At 32.7% G+C, this 26,253-nt stretch overlaps 2 protein-coding genes across 2 annotated transcripts; both read right to left on the minus strand.

Annotated features, from left to right (window-relative positions):
- Positions 1-2,900: 2,900 nt before the first annotated feature.
- On the minus strand, positions 2,901-6,224 carry LOC146924066 (uncharacterized). The gene is made up of 2 exons (XM_085709096.1): positions 5,535-6,224; positions 2,901-3,528 (listed from the first exon to the last, which is right to left on the minus strand). Exons 1-2 carry the CDS (start codon positions 5,939-5,941, stop codon positions 3,294-3,296), a joined length of 642 nt encoding a protein of 213 aa, XP_085565222.1. The 5' UTR covers positions 5,942-6,224; the 3' UTR covers positions 2,901-3,293.
- An 11,575-nt stretch (positions 6,225-17,799) lies between these two features.
- On the minus strand, positions 17,800-18,992 carry LOC146924067 (uncharacterized). The gene is made up of 2 exons (XM_085709097.1): positions 18,793-18,992; positions 17,800-18,711 (listed from the first exon to the last, which is right to left on the minus strand). The coding sequence occupies exons 1-2, from the start codon at positions 18,884-18,886 to the stop codon at positions 18,029-18,031; spliced, it is 777 nt and encodes a 258-aa protein (XP_085565223.1). The 5' UTR covers positions 18,887-18,992; the 3' UTR covers positions 17,800-18,028.
- Between the last annotated feature and the right edge of the window lie 7,261 nt (positions 18,993-26,253).

The following is a 26,253-nucleotide window of genomic DNA, read 5'->3' on the forward strand; positions in this document are numbered from 1 at the left end:
ACAAACCATTGTTGAAAAAAAAGAGTTCGGTGGTTATTAAGATTTTATGTGAATTAAAATAATGGGAAGGGGAATGAAACAATAAATATTATAGGTGAGAGGTGAGAAATAGAAACTTCTAAAAAAGAAGGGGATAATAATAATAAGGGCAGTGTTAACTTGTGCTCTTAGGGCACATGTTAAGAAATCTAAAAAAAGAAACTTCTCTAAAATTTTGTGTATTTAAATGATTAAAAAGTTAAATATTAAATGCAATGCACACATTCTAATAAGTTCTTTCTATATTTAAATCTTTAACTTGTGCCTTCGGGACACAAATTAACATTTTCCTAATAATAATAATAATAATAATAATAATAATAATAAACCTAGTTTGCTGGTATAAAAGGAGAATAGATAGTCGGAACAATAAAATACATAGAATAACGTGAAAATCAGGAGAAAGGAGGAGAAGAATAGAGAAGAACCTTAACTAAGGAAATCAAGCCAAAAGATGCATTTTAGGTGAATTTGTGGTAAGGGGAAAAATTCTTCATCTTTGGTTTTTTTAATTGTAAAAGGGGAGAATAAGGGTTCACAAACCTTCACGTTGTTGTGTCCATTAATTCTGAAAAAATAGAATTGTGATGATTTATATTATGATCATAGAGAATCAATAGAAAGAATCGGTGAAGGTTGGTGTTGAGGAGTGGTGATGGTAAATATATGTTGAAAGAGAAAGATTGAATAACTAGGGTTTTGATTAGTGAATTAAACATGTAAAAGATTGTTGTAATTAAGGAATTGTGTGAAAAATTAGTGTTTGGATGATATGGTAACTTTAAGGTTACGTTTAGGGACAAATTGGGTGAGTTTGGGGTCGAATACAGAGTTTGGGAAGGCCTCATAGAGTGAAATCGCAGAAAATCTACGATTTTGAAAACCTGGAAGACACACACGGTCGTGCGCCTAGGCAGCATGACCCGTGCTGCCTAAATTTGTTTTTTGTGTTCTTGAGGGGCGCACAGTCGTTCCCCGTGCTCCCTTCCCAACCTAATTAGAAACCCTTCCTTTTCTTCATAAAATGAGATAATTCTTGTTAATGGTGAGATAATTCTTGTTGATGATATTAAATTTTGGTGAGATAATTCCTATTTATGATGTTGAATTTTGGTGAGATAATTCTTGTTAATGATATTGTATTTTGGTGAGATAAACTTTCTTATGGTGTTGATATTTGGTGAGATATACATTGTACAAAGGTGATGAAATATTGGTGAGATTTATGCTGTGAAATGGTGTTAAATATTGGTGAGAGAAATCATGTTCATGGTGTTGATTTTATGGTGATGAATTGTTGTGTATTTATATTGGTGAGTTTCCTCATGCATCATATCATTATTAGAAAATTGATGAGATTAGTGAGTGTATGTTCAATAACAACTCTGACATACAAAAATTGGTGTGTAGAATTGATACAACATGCATGTAGGTGATAGGAATGAAATGCATTTTGCACATGAATGTTGGTGTGTTAAAATATAGTGTTGTGAATGATGTGTGAATGTTGATATCTAAATTGGTGAGCGTTATGAAAGATGTAAATCATTATTTCATGTTCTTTATGTGCGCTAATTATATGTTGTTTAAACTTGATGTGTTATATTTCCGTTAAGTGGTTCTTTTTAGACCTCTTCAATATCTCACGGATTCTCCACAATTCCGCTTTTACCATATATATATCGTATGGTATATACATCTTGGAAGATTTGAGAATTAACTCCCGTTCGCCAAGTTCGGGAGTTATCTCCCGGATGACTGTTTTTTACTCTGAAGTTTTGTGTGTCTGGTCACGGTTGTGCTGGTTTCTACTGCCTTGGTCCTTTTTTTTGGGAAGCCTTGGTCCTTTTTGAATACCTTTGTTTGTTTTTTTGTCCTACAGGTGGTTCACATTTTGTCGCCCATGTTTTGTCTTTAGTCCCAAGAGTACTTAATGGTTAGCTTTCTTTTAGTGGGTAAATTAGTCCCTACGAGTTTGATATGTTATTGTTGTGGTTAGTCTTTACACTTCTACCATTTACTACTAGTGCAATGGTCTAAGTGGTAGTCAATAATACTCGATTAAAGAACATGGAAACCATACCATTGATAAGTTCATATAAAACAGTTCTTCAAGAGATAACCTAAAATAATTTTCAAACCCAACTGGAAATCTTAGACAATTTTTCTGTCTATATTTTTTGAGAGAAGGGGCAACCCAAATTAGGAAGGAGAAAAAAAAAACTAAAAGTCCTTTTAAAAAAAGGTACAAAACTCCTATTTTCAGCTAACTATATTTTTTTTTTCCTAGTCGAAAGTAAGAGAATAATCCTTAAACAAATGCGCTTTCATACACACCAACAAGAAATTGTACTCATGAGCACAAATTTAAGAGATTCAATTCTCTGCAAACTATGTCACACTATGTTGGATACAAAACTCTTATTAGTCAACAAGATAAATGAAGCAAAACGAGGAGCAAAATCCATTATATCACTTATCTCAATCTAGATCAAGCTCAAATTTGGCAAAATTATCATAAATTTAAATATGGATGATGCTAACTTGTGCACATGTTAATCAGCCTAAAATTAGAAATATTTCTTTAAAGTTAGTGCATTCAATGAATTAAAAATTAAAAAATTAAATTTAATATACGGATTTCAACAAAAAAATTCTACATTTTACTTTATTAATTTGTCTTAAGGGCATAAGTTAACATTTCATTTAAATATCACTAATTCCTCCCTTCAATGTCTCATGGTTTGAATGTGGCATCATGGAAGAGTGGATGGGGAATACATCCAAAGTTATTCAATATAACAATTAATACTTTCAAAATCAAGATCCTCAATTGCAGTTAAAAACAATCAAAATCAACCTTTATTCAAGGTCAGTTAGCAATTCCATAAATTCATATGTTTCCTTCACTCCTCAATATTAATTATATATACACCAAAACACAAATTTCAACATGTCTATCAATTTCAACAATACAATTTCTACATGCATGATGGAGAAAAAAGACTTACAATGATATACAAATTTAAATTAAGAAATAAAGATATCAAGATAACATCCTTTGATACTATCCTAGGTTGAACAAAACAAGAGAAACAACAATACATCATAAAAACATATATGAACATCATATATGTAAAAAAAAAGATACATCTCCAAATCAAACTATGGAGAGACATAAGGTATTGAGTTTGATACCTGTGTTCATAACCCTCTATCATGTTACTTGCTTCATCCTCAAGTTACACAGGAATTCAAGAGGGAACATTAAAGTGAAAAAGCCATGATATGACAAAGGCAAAAACCATACATGCTAGAAGGAAATTCAAAAACCGATGTCCCTGCCAAAAATTTCGAGTTTCTGATGGCGGTGAAGGTCCAGTTGGCGGTATAATGGAGGGATCACTCGATTCATTAAACTGTTCTGTCATTTGAACTTCCATAGCACCGGCTACATTGTGTGCAATTGATCCGCAGATTTCACAAGTTCTGTTAATCAAGCAAGTCAAAAAATTATTGCAGTTCATACTACTAGTAAATATAATAATATTCACAAATATACTTTTGAATAAAGTGTCAAACTTAGGAACCAACATCAAATGATTCAACTTGCTTTTCTTATTGATAATTAGTTCTATCTGCATTTAATATACAAATCCTTTCAAACTTCAACTCCTTTACATTCAATCAATATATTAATCTTCCTGTAGTTTGATCATTACATAAACGCGGACTTGGCGCTTATATCTAGTTTTCTGAAACTTGATGCAGATATGTAAATACCTTTTGAAGCCCCGATACTTCAAAATGGATGACGTATCGTATCCCCTGCGTATCCTGCACCGATACCTGCCCGATACTTCCCGATACGTATCAGGAGAGTATCCGAAGATTAAATTTTATTTTTTTAAAAAATAATTATCCGATACTTCTCGATACGTATCAGGAAAGTATCCGATAGTTATCCTGCACCGATACCTGCGCCAATACTTCCCAATTAATGTTAACTAAAATAACTTAAGTCTTGAGTATAGTGCTTCTTTTTTGGATCGATATAGTATAGCACTAACAATGTTCCTTTTGGATATAGTATAACACCTATGGTGCTCTTTTTGAGATATATTGTGTATGTAATTGACTAATCATCACTCTTTTCATCGTCAATATTATTTATATTTATGTTGATGTGCTACGAGCCTATGACTGGTTTCTTTTGTTTGTTAATATATTTGCATATTAAAAAAATGGTTATAATTATATTGTACATTTAATTATATAAATTTTTTTATTAACGTATCTCAGCCGTATCGTATCTTGATTTTTGAAATTTTCCCGTATCGACGTATCGGTGCAGTATCGTATCGTATCCGTATCCGGGCTTCACAGGTAAATACTCATGTTTCCTTACTAGTTGCTATAGTCAAATTGTACAAAGTAGAAACTCTTCTGCTTTTACAATGTCAAACCTCAAAAAGTATTCGAAACATAAAACAGAACAGATGAAAACAGATGAAACTACTACTTTGAGAAATGCAGATATCACAAAAACTGATAAGTATGCTTGAACACTAGTTGGGATGAGAATGGGATATTTTCAGCTACATTCCAATATTTTTCTTTCAACCATTATTACCTAAACCCTGTTTATAATAATGTATTTCAGCTTAGCTAAGTTTTCATCATGTCCTTTTTGATTACAAAAGAAGAATTAGATTCACATTCCACTATCAAGACATTTCATAGTCACTATCTTTAAACCGTATTATCCAAAGTATTTGGCAGCAAATGAATATACTAAGGAGGACAAGCAACAAATAGAAAAGTCAAATAGCTTAAGATAAGGTAAAGGATATGTGCCTTATCCACAATTTTTCCACAAAAAGAAAAACATAAGAGAATCCTAAAACACTCTAGGATCATCCCATAATACTACGAACAACCACACAATTGACAGGAAGAATGAACACCGCATCTTCAAACAAAAATCTTAAGACATCCGGTATATGTATCTCTCACTTCGCCTATGTTTAGTTCCATGTTTGTTCCTCCCAAAATCATGTTTGGGTTAGTCAAATGTGATTTGATCATCAATTGTTATGTTTGTCCTTCAGTTGCAGAAATGATTCCAGTCCACAAATCAATTCTACCTAAAAGCTAATATTTCTAGCTTATGCAGTAACTTAGAATCAATTCTCAAATTTATTGACATACACAAAGAAGCAATTCTTAACAAAACTATTTAAACATAAATTGATAAAATTAATTTTTTTCGTGAATATATCTAAACATAAATCGATTCACTTCTGTGACGGCAGAACCAAACATACTCTTATACATTGTTCAACATCTACAATTTCATTCAATGTGGCTTCTTACTCACACATAATACTACAAGTCTACAACACATATCAACTAAAATATAGTGGATAGCAAAAACATTCATAAATCTCACAAATTTACAACTTTATTCCAAAAGGGTGTATACTAGTACTTACTTGTTGCCTTTAATCTTGAACCAAGCCTCAGCACAATGCTTATGAGCAGCAGCCAAATCATTTTTGCAAAAACATCCAAGCTCCATAGGAATTCCAGATTCATGATTTGTCATATCCATACTAAGATGACAAATCCTACAATCCCTCTCCACCTTATCCAAATGCACCTTAACATCAGAAACTAAACCACCATCATCCAGATCCAACTCCACAGAACATTCTGATTCAGATGAATTATCATCTGAATCACAAGATCCTTTTTGTTTTTCAGACACTCCTACAATCTCACACCTTTGATCTTCCTCATTTAACCGGTCACCGGAGTTAGAACATCGTTCATTACTCCGGTGACATACATTGTTGTCTATGTCTACAACAACATGAAACTTGTCCTCATTTACCTGCATTTTGAAACAACCAAGATGAGAATCTTCATGTAATGACTAAGTGAAGCAAAGATCATTAATACTCCACCAAAGTTTGATGAAGATAGTTTGAGTTTTTATGAAGCTCAACAAAAAAGAACCAAAAGGTTAATGAATTGTGTGAAAAAAGATATTACTCTACACTGTGGTAGGTAACTTATCTCTCTCTCTCTCTCTCTCTCTCTCTCTTCTGTGTCCCTATAGAGAGAGAGATGCAACAACAAAAGCTGTTGTTATTATTAACAAAAGTAAGAAACAGCATTATGAATTATGCAGTGAATCTAATAGAGAAAAATTTGGCAAAAAAATACTCCCTCCGTTTCAAAATGAGTGTCGCTTTAGCCAAAAAAAATTGTTTCAAAATGAATGTCGCTTTCAGTTTCCAATGCAATAATAACTTTTTCTTTTCAATTGTACCCTCCAATTAATACTCTGCACACTACTTCCAAAGTATTACTTTTAAAACTAACCAATAGTTAATAAGGATAATTTGGTAAAATAATCATTCTCTTTCTTTTAATCATTGCATTTCTTAATATGTGTGTAAACACCTAAAACGACACTCATTTTGAAACGGAGGGAGTAAATAATTTTTTTTCCTATTCTTTTGTTTGTTTCTATGCAATAATAGAAAAATGGTTCTTGAAAATCTAACTGTATCACAAAAAGTATAGTTTTTAATTTGTTATTTTCTCCATGTCCATGTCCATATTATTATGATAACAAAAACAAGCAATATAGAAAGGTTAAAACAGGATTAGATTATTCAACAAGGGTAATGCTCATGTGAAAGATACATTTAAGAAATTAAGATACATTTAAGAAATTATACATTTGACACAGTTGTGCATAGTAGATTTTTAAATTTAGACGTGACAGTTCATATTTTAATTATACAATCTTTTTTAGAGGTTTAATTATATAGTCGTAGTTATAATATAAATTCGGATTGTCTAGAGTCGATAATCTAATGCACTTAAAAAGTGGCTAGTCATTGGATTGAGATCATCTGATCTCGATTCAATTGCAACCACGTGAATCCATGCGATTATCAACCATAGTCAATGCGAATTCAATTAATATTTAAGGTGCTACGTCTTAATCAAATGCTCTACGATGTGCAATTTAGTCAAATGCTATATTTGTCAAATGGTGCAAATCCAAATTAATGGTCTAATGAGATGTGAAATAAGTGGACCCCACTTTTTCTTTTTTGTTACTCTAAGCGAGTTTTGCGGGTAAAATACTGTGTTTTCTATTGTCTGCACTCTGCTGCCATATCATGAGAACAGAAAATGCATGGAAGAAGGGAAAAGAAAATGAGGAATATTGAGATTGAAAATGAAGTTGAAGAAGGTGCTTGCTTACGATATAGTTTAAACTAAGAAGTACAGAGGAAAGTGTGAAAAGCAGAATTTTTTTTGTCCTTTTCGGCATTCACTTTTCTCACTATGATATTGAAGAGTACATGTCTATGAAACACGGAGACTCGTCCGTTGTCGGACATGCGTTGATATTCGACGCCGACACTTATAATTACATTGAACTATATTGTTATGGATGTCGGCGGTGTTCGTGTCCGATATCCATGCTTCAGAGGTACATGTTTACTTATCGGGAAATGTTAACATACATGATTGCATGCTCTCAAAAAGAAAAACATACATGCTTCCATAGCTGGCATAACATAAAAAAACTAACAATCTTGCCTCTTGCGTGTATCACTCATATTATAATCAATAGTAGTATAAAACAAGTATTTAATTTCAATAAAATAGTGTGGTGAAAAAATGCATCAACAAATATTAATTAATAGATTTCAATAATAATTTTATATCAAGAATTTTTTTATATGTACTGTTAGTTCTCACTTCTCAATATGTTTAGAGACCGAGATTTAAAGTGATACATTTTATATGTTAGAATCTCTTAAGAATCACATGTTGTATACATAACAATATTAAGAAATAAAGTTAACATGTACTAGCTTCTCACATATTTTAAAAAATTAAAATTCTATTTAATTTTTTTAGAAAAATGAAAATAAAAATAAAATAAAAACTTAGATGCCTCATACAACAATGGATTAACATATGCAGAAGAAGCTCAGGCAGTAGGCAATAGGTAGATTAACATGGATGTCATGTCACTATAGAATGAATTCTTACTCAGACAGTTAAGAATGTTGTTATCATGTGTGCAACACCAATTATGATTATGTGGAATAACATGATTCCATATCCCCTATCAAAACTACTGAAATAAATTTCTTCTTCTCATATTGCAAACAATAATCTATATTTTTTTTCACATCGCGAGCTAATAAATTAGTACTCGTCTATGAAACACGGACACTCCTTGGATTAGGCATGTTCCGGTGTTGGACACACCGACAGGCAACACTTATAATTACATTGAAATGTGTGATTTTCTCAAATTATTAGCGGTGTTGGTGTGTCCGTGTCGTGTCCGGTGTCCGTATCCGTATATGTGCTTCATTGGTACTTGTAGACAGTGGTAGTAGGTAACATATGTAATTTGCATCAGGCATAGTCATTTATGTAAAATGAAAGTACATAATACTCAATATGTTGAATTTATGTTCTTGCTTCAGTACAAAGAGTTCAAATATAAACTTTAAATTCAAATGAGGTGTGTTTTGATTATGAAGACTCTAGAAAAGCATAATTTTTAGGAAAAACATCAAAAACTCAAGCACTCAAGGAAAAACATTAAATGCTTCTGCCAGGAACTGCACTTAAGTGCAGCTGAGCACAACGGAAGTTAAATACAGTTCGCTTGCGGAACGGTAGTTAACTGCAGTTGGAGATATGTGTAATTTCCATGTGTATGATAGCAATTTTTGAGGTGTGAACATCAATATTCTTATAAATTAGCAGTTTTGCAGTTGGGCTAGACCTAATCGCATTAGAGGGCTCAGTTTATTGGATTAGGAGTAAGTAGAATGAGAAATGGATACTCAAGTTAGATGATTGCTTTATAGACGCCACTAGGTTGCTGAAATACCCCTCACATCATTCAACAACAAAAAAGATTCATATGGTTAGATGTTGACATTGTTAAGTGACAATTTCACGTAAATTATATTTTTAATTAATTTTTAGTTTAATAAAAGTAATCCAAAGTATTTGTCAAAAAAAAAAAGTAATCCAAAGTAAAAAAAAATTTACGTTAATCAGACTCAGCAAAAGGAAACCCAAAACTTCATGCTCTCCTAAAAAAAATGTGATGTGCTTCCACAACAAAAAGAATGAAATTTGATGATTTGAACTAGCTATCTTAGAATTTAATATTCACGAACGTTTTTTTTAATTAAAAACAATAATGACTACGACGTGCATATTTTGAAACTTAACAATAAACCAAATTCTTTCAAAAAAAAAAACAATAAACCAAATTAAAAGAAAAATAAGAAGGTAAAATGAAATATATTAACCAAACAAAGATCTCTATCAAGCTCAAAGGCTACGATGATAGAAATCAAGAATACAAATAGTTCATTGCAAAATCATAACAAAGAACGAAAAACCAAACTAGTTGAAAAACCAAGAGACGAAACCAATATACAAAATAGGACTAGACACCAAAGTTGAAGATCAAAAAGCTAAATTATAGATTTTCGCCTTCAACCATCAAAATGATAAATGTTTTACTTTGTCGAACAAAGCTAAATTAATGATTTTCTTCTTCAACCACTAAAATGATAAACGTTTAACTTTATCGAACAAATTAAAAATTGATTCCTACTTACACCGAAAGATATAACTATTATTTTCCTCCCAAAAAATTCAAACACAAACTATCTAAATCATATTTAACGAAGACTGAATAGTTCTAAAAACGCCACATAAATTACCAAACTACACCAGATGGTCAAACAAGTATAACGGGCACATCAAATGAATGGGAGTTACTTTTCCCACCCTATGTCTTTCCTAGCGCGCCCTATTTTTTTTCCAAAATACCCTTCGTCCGGATTATCTATTCCGAACCAGTTCCAGAATACATATTCCGGATTTATTCGTGTAGTTTGACACCATTCACCCTGATGGTTGATGATACCAGTTATAAAAATAGTGGTCCGGATTATATAATCCGAAACGTTAGAGATATTCCGGAGTATATAATCCGAAACATGTAAATCACCCCGTTGAAAGTCAACAAAAGGGGGGGTGAACGACAGTTCCGGATTATATAATCCGGAAAGCGTTAAATATGTCCGGGGTTTATAATCCGGAGTGCATCAGTTCAGAGGCAGAAGCCATCTGTTTTGGCTGAGCCTCTGTTTTAGAGCAAATTCAGTCAATGTTTTTGGCCTTTGACCATACGCAAACCAGAAAATCAAATTATAACATCAAAATTAACAACATAATATAATTTTTAAACTTTAATAAAATATCAAAATTATCCAAATGGTACATAACATAATTATCCAAAATATTCAAACAATAAAATTACATAAAATTATCAGTCCCTAATAACTACACCTCTGCTACCACCTCTGCCACCACCTCTGCCACCACCTCTGCCACCACCCCTGCCACCCTCAGTAGCTTTCCGACGACAGTAAACTTTGGCATCATGCACCTCTCTCAAGGCATCCTCCAAATGCTGCCATTCCTCACTCCCTTTTGGCACCAGACCGCTTCTCATCACAGCATAAATGTGGTCTCTGATGCGGCTCATCCTACCGCTAAGCTGTAAGTACGCAAGGTCTCCATCATCTTGAGCAGCTCGGGCATCAAGGACCTCACGCTCTGGTGGCTGTGGCACCGGTACCGGCATGTCTGTAAGAATCATGCGTGGATGAGACACCTGGTAAAACCAGTCGATGTATCCATCTGCTACCTCCACACCATGAACTGCAACCTGTCCCAACTCCTGAGGTGTCAGCGCATAATCAAGTGCACGCTGAAAGCGGTTTGTGATCTCCGCCAAGTTAACATCAACAGGTGCACTCTGAACAGGATGTCTCGGTATGGTCTGAACCCACCCAAACTGGCGAAGCACCCTCTCCGGCAGGTATCTCACCATGCGCTCTCCGCATCTCAGCCATCCAGAGTAAAGGCTGACCCGCTCAAATGGACGTGTCTGACGGTGCTCTCCATATGGGGCCATGACAACCCTCGTCAAATCCAGCGCATCTAGATAGCTCCTGTACTGGTCCACTGTGCCTAAACCATGCAGTGGTACAAAAAGCATCGCGCGTGGATACAAATTCTCCACATATCCCTCCCAGACATCCTTGCTGCCCATACCTATGAAGTGATGAAACACCCAAGCCTGCACCAAAGACAACCACATATAAATATACAAACCATATACACTTAAATTAAAAAAAAAAAAAACATAGTTCTTAATTTATACCTGCAGCAAACTCAGGTATCCTGCCACCTGACTGGTGTTCCAACGTGCAGCATTGTTAAGCTCCTTATACAACTGAGTTAGTGCCGCAGCTCCCCACGAAAAACCAGCACAAATATCAAGGTCTCTGAAGTACTTAAGGTAGACAACTTCAGGTAGACAACATGGACATTCCACTGGCTTTTGTCACTGAAGATCGTGATGCCCACCAAGTACAGCAAATATATGCGGACAGCCTGGTCCCGCAACCTCTCCACCTCCTCAGTCACACCATACTCCTCCACCAAATCCCTCTGCTCCTTCAACCGCTCCTTGAATATCCTCTCCAAGAAGTTAAATCTGCAATGTGCACCTTTGGTCTTCTCGATCTCTTTGAGTGCATCACCCATATCAGACCCCAAGTACTCCACCATCCATTCCACTGCCTCGTCCCGTGTTATGGACCCGTGGGATAGGAGCATGCCGTCAATGGGGGATATGCAGCAAAGCGGCCACATCATCAAGTGTGACCGTCATCTCCCCAAACGGAAGGTGGAAGCTGGAAGTCTCCTCGTGCCACCTCTCCACGAAAGCACATATCAGCCCATGATCAATAATCGTGTAGCTCGTATCCTGGAGCCAACCAAGGCCTGTGCGACGCAATCTGCTCTCCCACCACCGTGCAGCCATGATAGGTCTGGTATCATCATCATGCATCGCCTCTATCTTCTTTCCGTTGTTGATGCATTTTAATTTTCCACGCCACTGCATATATTTAAAATTAATAAAGTGAGTTTAAACAGTACATAAACAGGCAGTTCCAAATATAAATCATATATAAAGTGAGTTTAACAGTGCATACCACGCCATCAGCCGCCTTCCTGGCCACGTGCACATGATACCTCCACAACAGGTCAGTCTGGTGTGGGCCACCGGGATAGTCATGTAGTGGCTCAGGGTCCACCACCTTCTCCTTCTTCTTTCGCCTTTGCTGTGGCTCGGCATCCTCCATCTCCTGGTCCATACCCTATAGCTCCTCCTCAAGCTCCTGCTCCTCCATATGCTGCAATTCCACATCAGCATCAGCCTGCTCCTACTCCTGCTCCATATACTGTTGATGCTCGACATCAGGCTCGACATCAGCATGGCGTCCTCTACCACCCCGACGCCTCGGACGAAGACCACCTTCCTCCTGCATCCATCGAGAACGCTCTCTCCTATGGGAAGCATGCCCTGCCTCTCTTACGCGTCGGGTATCTGATGTTGAACCTTCTGTAACATTCAAATTAGGGTAATCAACAATAACAATCAAACAACACAATCAAACAGCACAAAACAGAAACAAAACAACGTTCTGGGTTACTCCGGATTTCGTAATCCGGAGGAGCAACAACCTAGTCCGGAAAACGAAATCCGGATTTCATTCGAACGAAATTCAAAAAAAAAATACGAACTAATTGAACTTGCTTGTGTAGAGAAATCGAACTTACGAACTTACCTTCCATGATGCTTGACAAGGGTTGAAATGTGGTGCTTTTGAGCAAGAAAACTCCAAATTTGGTCAAGATTTTTGGTGTCCGGATTTTGGGATAATGTAGAGAGAGAGAGAGAGAGAGAGAGAGAGAGAGAGAGAGAGAGAGAGAGAGAGAGAGAGAGAGAGAGAGAGAAGTGAAACTGTAAAACTGTAAAAATAGGGGGTGAAGTTCCTTTTATACCTCGCAACTGTCCGGATTATATAATCCGGAGGTTTTACCTATATTTCGGATTACATAATCCGGAGGGTATGTTTGTAATTTGCGTAGGGCGCGCGAGGTGGCCATAGGGTGGGAAAAGTAATACTCCAAATGAATTTCAAGCCATAGCATAACTAGGCCTCAAATAGTCCCAAAAAATTACTGAAGACCAATATTAAAAAATTATGTTATTTTTTTAGAGATATAGTATTGCTCTTTTACTATTAGTTTCCTATTATTGAGTCTGCGATAATGTAACACTGAAGTTTCATGTGGTTGTGAGAAAACAAACAAACAAAACAATTTAAATTCGATCTCTGCACATGATAATCATTACTGAGCTCTTGCATGTTAACATGTTTGTCACACCTAGACAACTTTACTTTTCGATATTAATGTGTTTTTATATACACTGTTGAATTCTGTCTTTATCCGTGACTAGGAATAAATATCCTAAACATAATTTCTTGGCTAATTTTTATTTTTGAACTTTCATTATCATATTATCATATTGGTGTGTCAATTTTGGAGCATGTTTCAGACTAGCCAAGGGCCAATCCTAGCTCACCCAAACAGAGATCTAGTTTATTAGATACCTTCTCACAAAAAAAATAAGTATATTAGCCCTAAAAAAGAAAAGGACGGATTATTCTCACTATCTCTTATTTCTTGTAATAGGGACAATCATCGTCTTATAAATTGATTTTATATGAGTTAAATTATATTCAACTTAAATTCTAATATGGTATAAGAACTATCTAAGATTGTTGAGTTACATGCTATCAACTTATTGTTATCAGGCTAGCCAATTCACTATATTGAAGTTATATAAATTGAAGAAAGGTTTATAAATTGAGCTAGATTCAACTCAAATTCTAAGAATATATACACAATATATCGCAATAACTAAGTTTTCTTTTGTGATTTTCTTTCCTTGTTGCTTTATCTCGGAATCAAAGAAAGGTTTAGACTTTAGAGCTGCAATGTGGTCCATGCATGGCAATTTGAGCATTAACTAATAAAAAATCATAAAAAAGGACCACCAAAAAAATTCTTTAAAAAGATGCAACTACTTCCTTTACGAAAGGGAAGGGAGAGAGCTGGAAAAGAAGGAAAGATTGAATTGCAGAATTCATAGACATGAAAGTCAGCTAACAACCAGCACATGTTTAGAGAATTATAAATCAATTGAAATTAAAAAGGTCCAATGTAACTTTAGCTCCTTCAATATAATGTGATGAATTTTTTGTAATATAGAAAGTAGAAATAATGAAGCAAACTTTCAAACTTGTCATGTCAAATTGGTTAAATCAGGTAGGTGGTGCACAATAGGCATCCTTTTTCTTTTTACAATTTGAGTTTGATTGGAAGATAAATGGATTACAGCCACCATATTTTAAGGTCACAATTCAATTGCCAATAATAAAGTGGGAGAAAAAGATGTGGGCTACTTGTAACTTATATAAATTAAAGTCAATTTTTGTGTGATAAAACACACTTTTCTACAAGGTAAAACACACTTTTTTTATACAAGGTAAAACACACTTTTTTTTAATACAAGGTAAAACCCACTTTTCTCAATGGATTAAAGCACAAGAAAGAATAATTATATATATATCTCGAATTTCTACCTTTTCTAAATACAAATCAACCCCAAAAGTCTAAAACATTATCTTAACCTTAGCTAACAAGAAACTATTATCCGCAATTTCCCCTAAAAAAATAACGATTCCTTGTTAACCAAATCATCCGAATAGAAGTTAATCAAATTAAATGTTTAACTTTCCGTAGCCTTTCTTCCCTTAAGAATACTTACATGCTGAACAAAGTGATTTACCCATTGTTATGAAAATGTACCTATGTCATCCATCCATAAACAAGACACAACATATTATCAGGGTCGGTCCAACAAGACACAATATATTTTTTGAGACATTTGTCAGAGCTATCCGACATGTGTCATACGAACGTCGTTCATGTATGTCAGACAAAGGAACACGCCTAATTTTAAAGGTGTGCATGCTTCATAGCTATTTTTAGATGGATCTGAATCACCTCTATGGAGAAGATAAACACTTGTTTCAATTAGCTAGAGCTAGTTTAGATCTATACTTATTTCTTCTCATTCAATAAAAAAATTCTTTGCTATTCAAAAAACAAGCTAGTGCTAAAAAATTTAAAACCAAATTATAAATTATTAATTAAGCGATTCCATAAATTTTATTTAAACATAAGAAGTGATTGATATAGATACATACTATGACAAAGTTTCACCCCAAAAATGGAACCATGAGTGGAAGTAAGCAAATGAAATGTGTGTAGGAAATTGATGGAAGGTACGAGAAAAACATTAAGGGCATAGGAAGCAATGTAAATGGGACACTGATTGAAAGCCCTTTGTGCTCCACTCAATTGGTTACAAAGGCTGAGAGGAACTAATGTTTGTGTCCTTTAAATAACAGACATATGTTGTCATCTACCTCACAGGTGACAGGTCACAACCTGAACCAAAACCCTACCATTTTTAAATCATATATCAGACAGAACAGGATCGTTTTAACATTTACTTCTATGTCATTATGTGTGTGATATGATATATATACCCCCAATTAAAACTATATGTTCTATGTCATAGTAGACTTATAGTTGACTCAATCCATGTATTACTGATTCAGATGTTTTTTTATTTAGTACGTATTTTGAGAGGTTACTAGTTATTTAAAAAATAATAATATGTTTTTACAATTTTCTTAGAATTCTTAAGAGGATGGCATAAAGATTTATTTATTTTTCTAGCGGAAGGAAAACTTGACACATTTCATTAATAATAACAATTTCAATACAAAATAATGTATGCTCATGAACATGAGAACTAGCATAAAGGAATGGCACATTTATTAACAAATAGACAACAATATTTACCTGTCTTCTAATGAATCTAATCATAAAGTTTTGTTGGATTATAAATGAAGTTTTACGAATATCAATAACACCAAATATGAAATTGGTGTTGAGTCACGTAATTGCTTGCAATCAAGTTCGATAAACATCTTAGATAAATACATACTGCCAAGCCATTTTATCACTTTCTTTTGTCACCTTATATAGATTTTACCTCTAAAATTGATTATACTTAACGATAGTATTTGAAGTTTTTTCTTTAAAAAAAAGATTTTGACATTTTTATCTATTTAATTGATTTTTAACCTTACATTTATTCCTCAACCCCCTTTATATAAAACTCTACAAATAATCAGTTTATCAAATTATAAGCTAGTATTCAACTCACTTATAGTTAAAACTAATTTTACAAAATTAATTCTTTCAAAAGGAAAGACACACTTAGTTGGTGTACTAGTCACTTGTTTTGTTTCCGCAACTTTTTTTTTAGAAACGGTAGGTGCATATTGTGGTATATATGGTCAGGAAAGTTGGTGCACAAACACATGAGAAAGCACGGTGTGCTCAGGAAAGTTAAATGTTAATGAGGTGGTAGGGTCTATCAACCACCTTTAATGGATCGTTATGTGCATATTGTGGTGTTTGGTCATTTTTTGCTTCATTGGTGTGGACAAAATCTAACACCATACATTATAATTTGTAGCCGTCTATTAATTGGTCGAATCATGCAGAAAATTACTTACAAGATAGCCAATACATTTTGGGATGGTTATAGGACGGAACTAAAAATTAGGTTTAGGGAAGATCGAGTTGAAAGTATGTTTAAGTAAGAAATTATATGATATATTTAAAGTTAAAATATATCCAAAATTATAAATAAATTTTTTGAAGTATATGGAAAAGACAGGTATCTTGAAGCTTGTTCGTTAATGATTAGATTAAGTGATTTTTAAATAGCAGAGAAAGAAAATATTAAACAAAGAAAATACAAATGTAAGAGAATGAATTCATAATGAAATTGCGAGTGGTGAATCATTTGTAATGGCTTAGAATGTGCAAACAAAATAACAAACAATGGGTCAAAAATTCTAAGTGAAATTGCAATGAGGAATCCCAAAATTAGGATTCTAGTTAAGGATTAGTGCAATGAAACATAAAATTAAAAAAAAAATGTAACCAAAAAAAAAAATTAAAAAAGTTTTGATGGACCTTGGCCTCTGATGGTCCTCCTTCTAACTCCAGTCCTAATGGTTGGATGTAAAACTCAAGGTTTAAAACGGTAACTTACAAGAGTATAAATTCAGATTCAGAGCTAATGAATAAAATTCCATTATTCATTATTGAAGAGAAAGGTACGACAAAGAGTATACTTGGATAGGGTATAGACTAGTGAGCTAGACTCAAATGTACATAGATCATTATCTAATAACTGTATAACTAACATTCTTAACATCTACTAACAACTTTGGTTAAGTATCTAACACTATAGTCGTTGAGTTGGTTGTCGAGCTGGCGTCATTAGATTGTGACACAATCCCACAAGTTGAAGCATGTTAGATGTCCATAATTCCCGACTTGTGAGTGATTTGAGCAAAAGGCTTATAATAGAAAGCCTTGGTAAATTAATCAAGAAGTGAGAAAATCAAATCTTAAAAGAAATATCAAAAGCTTATTTAATCAGTGGGAACTAACTAAGTCGAAGCTATTTTAATGTTTTTTTAATTTTTCATTACAAAATATAGCCTGACCATATTACATTTTGTTTGTAATTTATTCACTGATGAGTTATATTATATGACAAAATTAAAGATCGAAATAAAAGCAGGCAATTGAATAAAACAATTTGACAAAAAACTGTGGTGTTTCTTATTCATTTAAATATGATAATATAAGTGGTAAAATCTAAGGATGGTCATTGAAAGACATTTTAATTTAAGGTAAATATGTTAATCATATTAAAGACTAGCTATGCACTAAGGTAAAATGTGTGTTTTTCTTATACATACTTTATGGGATCCCCAAACCCTCGATTTCAACAGAATCTGCCCTCTCATTCTACTGAACTAGTTCATTATTTTTCTCCTCCTATCAAAAACCCTTCGCGTCTTTCTCCTCTTTCTCTTGGACGTTCCCTAGGCCCACAATTTTTGCCACATCTGCCCTTTCGTTCCCCCCAACTAGGTCCTTCATTTTCCGCTCCTTCCAAACATCCTCCGTGCCTTCCTCTTCCTTCTCTTGGACGTTCCTTAGGACCTTTATTTTCTCTGTAGTTGCCCTTTCGTCTACCCCAACCTGGTCCTTCATTTTCTCCTCCTTCCCAGCATCGTTTGCGTCTTCTTATGCCTTCTCTTAGACGTTCCCTAGGCCCTCGATTTTTGCCGCATCTGCCTTTTTGTCCTCCCCAACTACGTCCTTCATTTTCCCCTCCTTCCAAATATCCTTCACGTCTTCCTCTGTCTTTGCTTGGACGTTCCTTAGGCCCTTGATTTTTTCCACATCTGCCTTTTCGTTCTCCCCAACTAGGTCCTTCATTTTCTTCACCTCCCACTCCTCCTTCATTTCCTCCTCTTCTAGGTCCTCCAATTTCTACTCGCCCCCAAACTCCTTTGTTTTCTTTCCATTCTATGGAACCTGACCAACTTGCCAAATTTTCATCACTATGTCCTCCTCCGTGATCTCTACAGTGACCACCTCCTCCAAAGCCTCCATTCATATCTACCGTTAATTTTGTTTTGGAATCTTTAGTTTCGTCAACTGTAAATCAAACAAACACGTCTATTAATTATAATAAAAGAAGAAAAGAAATGAGAAGACAATTTATTTATATGCATATACATTGTTTCCCATCTGTTGATGGATCAATTGCCACAACATAAATTATAATTAGTGCATAAAGAAAGAACAAGAAGGTAAAATGCTTGATTTCCATCCTTGATCTATTAACAATTTAACTGTAGTCAAATATAAATTCAATTAACAAACTATTTATAGTGATTAGTAGACATGATAAATATAAGAACAAAAGGAGCTTGATTAGATAATACAATTTTTTTAATACATATATAGATAATATACCTATAGTAACAGTTTGGCTTATTGAGAGAATAATGGGCCATCAACACCTATTGAGTGGTGAATCGGGACGTGTTTGTCAAATGAGGTAAGCAATTTTTTTAGATTACTAGCAAAGTGTATGTGCTTTCGCAAATGCCATTTATGCTTCACTGTATGTTTAAAATAATATTTAATAAAAATTTATATTTGTATATTTTTAATAGAAAATTAATTCCTCTTTAATTAATAAGAATTGGGAATAAATCTCCTTCCCTTATTTTTGTAAAAATAATAAGAAACGAGTCAAAAATAAAGAATTATGAAGAAACTTACTAAAAATGCTATAGAATTGTTCAATTGGTTCCAATAAAAGAATTTAATTACTTTTCCAAATAGATATAGTAAAGCATTTTTTCAGGATGATATAATAAAGCAGTTTTTTTGTCAAAAAATAATAATAAAGAAATTAGATTATATATATATAGACACACACGTATGGGATACATTATCTAATATTGAAATAATAATTGAAAATAAATTTTCAAAACTCTAGAGAAAAATAAGGTTAATTTTACCCATATAATTTTCAAAAAGAGATGGTCCTGCCACTTCACAGAATATGACTTAAATTTTAATTTTTTTAATTAATAGATAATATTATATTAGAATTACTGTAGTTATAGTCTCACTCCCATTAAAATAAAAAAATTAAATTGATTTATCAAAATAAATAAGTAAAATAAGATCAATTTTGAATATTTAATATATAGATAATTGAGTTTAATGAAAGTTGGTTGACAGGTTAAAATTGTTTTGAACTGTCAACTCACCACCATTAAACTCTAGATAATTTTTAGAAACTTTAAAATATAATGTCCTTTATTAGATTAAAGTGATTACAATTTTGATATCTTCCTTGATTACCTTATCAATATCCTTAGTGGTTGTTTTCATCTCTCTAAAGCATTAAACTGACTTTCTCTGCCTTCTCTCTAACCTTTCAACCTTCACCACTGCCCCCCTTTTTTCTCCCTCAAGTATGCAAACGACCTGCCACCATGTAACTATTTCTCTTGGTGGTGCGACGAGGTCCTTACTTCACACCACCATAACTAGATTTCTCGGTGGCCTAGGTGTGAGTCGATAATTTTTAGTTCTGCTCAGAAGTTCGCAGTTGCCTTGTTAACGAAGATTTGGCTCTGTCATGGTGTCAGTTGATGGTTGTACTTACATTTAGGTCTGGTACTATTCAGTTTATACACTGTATTTTTTTTTTTTTTTGCAAATTGGTTTAAGTCCCGTAATGGGGATGCTGGATTGTGTTTGCGGTGTGGAATTGTCAATTCTGGACTAGGATGGGTGATGGACGAAATTGTCAAGTGCACCAAATCGTAACAAGTAATAAAGTAGTAAGTTTATCGTTCTTCACAGGGATTGTCATTCAATTTAGTAATTATTAAAACTTATTACAAAAGGCGAAAGTAAATAAAAGTTAATAGAATTGCAGGGTTGAATTGCCCTGCCCAATTCAAGATTAGGTTTTTGTGATTCAGATGATTAACGACAATTAGGGTATCCTTGAATCCCCCCTTCGTATTTATTGGAATTATCTTTTAAGAGACCAAACAACTTATGTGGTACTTATTTTGATTTAATGAATCCAACGGTAAAACCCGTACGAAGTTTCTTTAAACAACCGGAGTCGTGTACAACATTGTCTAAAGAAAAGAGTAATGATGGAAGGAATTCAAACCTCAAACTTCCTAGCCTCTATAAGAAGTGGTAATTAGAAAAGTCAATGGAACATGTAAAATTTTGAGTTGTCAGGACCTACTTTAATCCTACGATTCAATCCTCAAGGTTACACTTAGAGTTAACCAATTGACGAAGCATTATAAACATGCATAATCTAATTTAAATCAAGCACAATCAAAGCATAAACTAAATGAAAAACTTTATTAATAAATTCCAACAAATAAGAAGGGGTTCATCGTGGAACCCTAATCAAAGAGGTTTAGTTGCTCATGACAATAGACATCATATGAAATAATACAAAAACATACCCTAGAGAGAACAAAAGAATGATGAATCCTGTCTTGGAACCATGATGCTTGACCCTTGCCTTCACCGTCAAATGTTTATGAATGAATAAAATAGTGTGCAAGGGTCTCTGTTTATAGCATGATGTTACTTAGGGATTAAGAGAAGAAAAATGGGTCCACCTATGCAGCTTGGAAAACAAGCAAAAAACGATTTTTACCCGCATCTGAGCGCCTGGGGTTACACGCAAGGGGCACCTGAGGCAGCAATAAATGTTGTCCCACGTGCAGGGGCGCATGGTACAGGGGAGCCTATGGCAGCCCCACAGGTATGATTTCTTGCGTTTTCGTCCCGTTTTCGATCGTTCTTCCGTCTAAAAACTCTTAGGAACTTGAAATGAATTTTCTTCACTTTGTATTGTCTTCAACTACCTTCTAAGAACCATTGATCTTCAATTTCATATCCTTGATCCTTTTTGTGATGTCTTGATTTTTCGATTTACATGATTCATCACTACAAAATACTCAAAACACCTATGAAGTTGCATGATTTAGGATAAAACTGAATTACAACGACTCGAGTGAAAAATACAATATATTCCTCAAACCATTGACAACTCATCTATCTCTCATCTTATTTGTATTTAAATGCAAAGAAAAGTACTAAAAAATATAGCCAAAATGTCATATGATGCTATGTCATCAGTGTGGTCTTTATAATCTTTAGTGAACCTTTGTTTTACCCAACTAGGATTGTTTTTTGTCACTGGGTCAGATTTTATGTCCCCCAGTTTTATGTACTCTTTAATTTTATTTTATTCTACTATTTAATTATACAATATTATATTAATTTGATAAAATTAATTTTGTTATGATATCTGCCGTTGAAATAATAATTTCAATTAAATATTAGAATTTGGAAGTAAAATAAGATTGATTTTGCCTATGAAAATTTCAACATATCTCTCCATCTCACCAAAAAAAAATGGTCAAGTATCATATTTATATCTTATCATATCATTATGAGTAAATTGTACCTCCCCTTTCTTAAGTGAAGCTTGAATTACACTCCCATTCTCTTATGCAAAAATATACAATATCCTCTCTTGAAAAGTAAAATTAATACTCTTTTTCTATATATGATGCTTGAATTATAACCTCCTCCCTTAACAATTAAATATGCACTACTCTTTAATTTATTTTAACATAAATATTTTTATTATATCTACTAACTTTTTTTAAGGAATGATATCTAATAACTTTGAAACACTATTTAAGAAAAATAAATTTATTTTTTATATAATATAAATGTCAAGAATAATTAAATTTAAATATTTTATTATTAATTTGATAATTTAGTATATAAAATTCATTTTTAAATGATCTTTTTTTATCAACTTTCGAAAATTTTCATATATTTTAATTTATTTTGTGTCGATTTTATAATATGAATTAAAATTGAATGTTAATGAAATTGTGAATAAAAAATAGAGAAAAATATGCTTTCAAATTTTGATTATATTAAAATGGGTCTGCAACATTGTTTTTCTTTGTAGTGTGTTAGATTGTTTTTTGTTAGATTATTAGAAATAACAAAACAATTATTAAGGAGAAAAAGTAGATTTTAACATAAGAGAGTAATATAATTCAAGTTTCTCTTATAAAGGATGGGAGTGAATGTGTTCTAATATATTTTGCATAATAGGGAATGAGAGTGTATATTTTAACCTAAGAAGTGAGAGATATTTAATTCAAGCATATTTAAAGAAAAAAGAATATAATTTACTCTATCATTATTTGATTCTTTTATCATATCACTTCTTATCCTATCATAACCACCAAATAGTCCTCCAAATTTCAGAAAATTACAAAGATCTTTATAACACTACAAGATTTTTTATGGGTAAATCACAAGACAGTTTCACGTGGAGATTTTGATAAAAGTTGAACTCTTTGGCTTCATGGGTTGCATAGTAAAGAAGACAAATTTAGTCCTCAAGCTTTACGAATAATAGGAATATTTGATAAGCATTTTTGTTTTTGAAAGGGGATAAGCATGGTTGATGAGGCCCCTGATCATGTGGGAAAGATTTACAACAGAAATAAAAAAAGAAAGGAAAAGATTGCAAGGATCTAGACAGCTAAAATACAAGCTTAATGGTGCCTCCCATGTGCAAATTTACTAGGATGAATTGGAAGGAAACAAATGACTCTCTTTTGGGTGATCCTTATGTATTTGTCTGCCCATTAAAAGGATGTGATTAAAGAAAAAACTTTCTTCACGTTAATGAATTTGAAATACCAATTAAGTTTGTGTGGTCCGACTGGTAAATTAACATCTAGAATCCTAAGTGTGGTCCTTAGTGTGGTCATTATGAGTTTGATCATGACTTCAGCGTAAAAAAAATTACCATTTAAGAGAGATAGCTTTTAAATATGATGAAAATTTTCAAAAATAGTTGCATGTATAGAGCACATTGAGAAATGATTTAGAAAAAAAAACAATTATCTATACTATTACTAATGTACTCTCTATACAGGTGATCTCTTAATTTCTTTTCTGTAAAAATAAAAAGTGTGTGTATCACTTACCGTATATTATTATTTTTTGACACACTTACCGTATATTATTATAACTCGTTATTGTTGTCATTAGGGTCTAGTCTAGCATATGGATTTGAGTGTTGCAAATTCAGAGTACCAAGTTTGATCTCTGCCCATAAATTAAATATCTCAATATTATTGATGATGACTTTTTCCGATGAAATTAACGTATTTTCTTTTTATCAAAGACAATCATAATCATTAGAGAAGTCACATGACACTAATTTTGAGTGATTCAAATTGAGGGGAATGGATCATCACTAGTGAATGAAAAAATCTAGTGAAATCTTAACCATTCAAAATAAATGATAAAAAACATTTAATATTAAAAACAAGAGAGAGAATATATTCAATGGTTTGAATCTTCGAAGGAAGTAAAGTGACTAGCGAGAATCTCTTCCCCAAATTGAGATAGTTCTTCGGTTGTATCCAACCACGATTAGAGATTAAGAATACTAATACTTGTTAATTAAAACTTTGTGAATAAATAACACTCTCTAACAAATAAGATATTATTTTATAATAGATTAGCTGATCAATCATATAACAGATTTCTACTTTATTGGTTGATGTTTCTGAAACTGTGTTTTCTAAAGAATTTTAGTTGTTTTTTCTTTGGGGCTTGAGCCCCTTAGATTAAAAAAATTTAATAAATCATTAGGGTTCATTATATGTTTAGTTATAACTTAAGAGCGGGGTCGGTTGTGGATAGGTGCAAGCAGCCTATTGCACAGGGCCTCTAAATTTTGGGACTCAAATTAAAAAAAAAATAATAGAAATATTTAAGGATCTAAATATTATTTAAATTTAAAGTTTTGAGCTTAATTACATCAATAAATCTTAAATTTTGAGTATTAAGGACAAATTCTTGTATATAGCAATTTTTAAGGGCCCAAATTTCTGCATATATACTAATTTTATGAATCTAAATTCATGCATATACCAATTTTAAGGGTCTAAAACAGGGTCTTCCGACATCCAAAATTTGAAGACCCAAAATCAGAACAGGTCCTCCAAAATGTTCAAGACGGCCCTACGTAAGATTAGTAGAAGTGCTAACATAGATGTCAATGTATTCGATGAAAAATGATATTTGTACAACTATTTTTATAATAACTTTTGTACAAAATTTTCTCTCATATTTTCATAGTGTTCTTATTTTATCTCTTTTTTTTTCTCCCTCTATTATTTTTGAATAATAAAAAAAAAGAATAAATTTATCCAAAAATTATTATTAATTGATTGTACAAATATTATTACTCGTTCCTTAAAAAAAATATTATTACTCGTTTTCAATCAGAAACTGTAAACCACCAAAAAAAAATCAGAAACTGTAAGAAAGGTTAGGAATTCAAAATCTCCTACTCTTATCCAGTTTGGACATTGTCTAATACATTACCCCCTCAAAGATTAATCACACGGTTAAATAGTAATGAATACTACCTCCGTCCCGGAATAACTGACCCATTTTCTAAAAAAAAGTGTCCCAAAATAACTGACCCATTTCAATTTTCAATACAACTTTCATCATTCACAATACAATATAACACTAAATAATACTACTTTTATCATTCCCAATACAATATATTCCACTTTCCCCTTTATTTATACACTTTTCTTAATCTGTGTGAAAAACCAAAGTAGGTCAATTATACCGGGACGGAGGGAGTACTTTATTTACAACATGGTTAACAAACACAAGTCACTTTAAACCCCTTCCGCAACCAAATATAATATATTAAGCAAGAAAAAAGAAAGGAAATACTATAAAGTATAAATTTATTTATGTATAGTAATATAATTTTCCGGTTAAGTCAGATCTTTGGATTTTGATGTAAGAGGATGGGAAAAGATGATTGAGTGTAAACATGGAAACTTACTAGAAATGGGAACATGATATCGATTATTCCTACTTTTTAAAAGTATGGTACCACTAAGGGTGCGTTTGTTTCAGCTTTAAAAAAAATAGATTTTGAGTTAAAAGAATCTAGAGATTTTTTTTTTAGAGATTTTTAAAAAAATCTAAAGCTATTTCTGTTTGTCTACTATCATAAAAATCATTTTTTTGAGATTTAAAACACTTACACTTGAGTTCCTTGCATTAAGAAAAAAAATAGATTTTGGAATTGCATTAAGAAAAAAAATAGATTTTGGAAAAGCTACTTGAAATAGATTTTCATTTTGAGGCTAAAAATGATTTTTTTAGTAAAATGGATTTTTTAAAAATCTCAAACAAACACAACAAAAACTAAAAAAGTGATTTTTTACTCAAAAAAATAGATTTTTTTGAAAAAAAATCCAAAACAAACAGGCCCTAAATCATATGGTCATTAGCAGTATAAAAATGACACATTGTACTAATTCAACTGTCGATAATTAATGCGTTGTGTTAAGCATCTTTGACCAATATACATTACTTGGTTTTCTTTGAGTATCTTTCATTATGTTTATTTTAGTCCCTGGTCCAGTCAATATGATGATCATTATTGATATTTTTCAAACAAAACAAAAAAAAAAGTAAATAATTGATATAATATCTATTAATGCATATAAACAATGTGTCATAATTTTGTAATATATAGTATAATGTATGTATACC

This window comes from Medicago sativa, chromosome 5 (assembly GCF_051527215.1).
Source record: "Medicago sativa cultivar Bolivia chromosome 5, Bolivia_mono, whole genome shotgun sequence".
NCBI lineage: Eukaryota > Viridiplantae > Streptophyta > Magnoliopsida > Fabales > Fabaceae > Medicago > Medicago sativa.

What these genes read in the sequence shown, in the direction of transcription:
- LOC146924067 (XM_085709097.1), bottom strand. Translation starts at nt 18,886, where the DNA reads ATGGAAATCAAGCATTTTACCTTCTTGTTCTTTCTTTATGCACTAATT. An exon ending in ATCAACAGATGGGAAACAAT is followed by an intron (nt 18,712 to 18,792) that starts GTATATGCATAT and finishes TTTGATTTACAG; the next exon opens with TTGACGAAACTAAAGATTCC.
- LOC146924066 (XM_085709096.1), bottom strand. Translation starts at nt 5,941, where the DNA reads ATGCAGGTAAATGAGGACAAGTTTCATGTTGTTGTAGACATAGACAAC. An exon ending in TTCAAGATTAAAGGCAACAA is followed by an intron (nt 3,529 to 5,534) that starts GTAAGTACTAGT and finishes CTTGATTAACAG; the next exon opens with AACTTGTGAAATCTGCGGAT.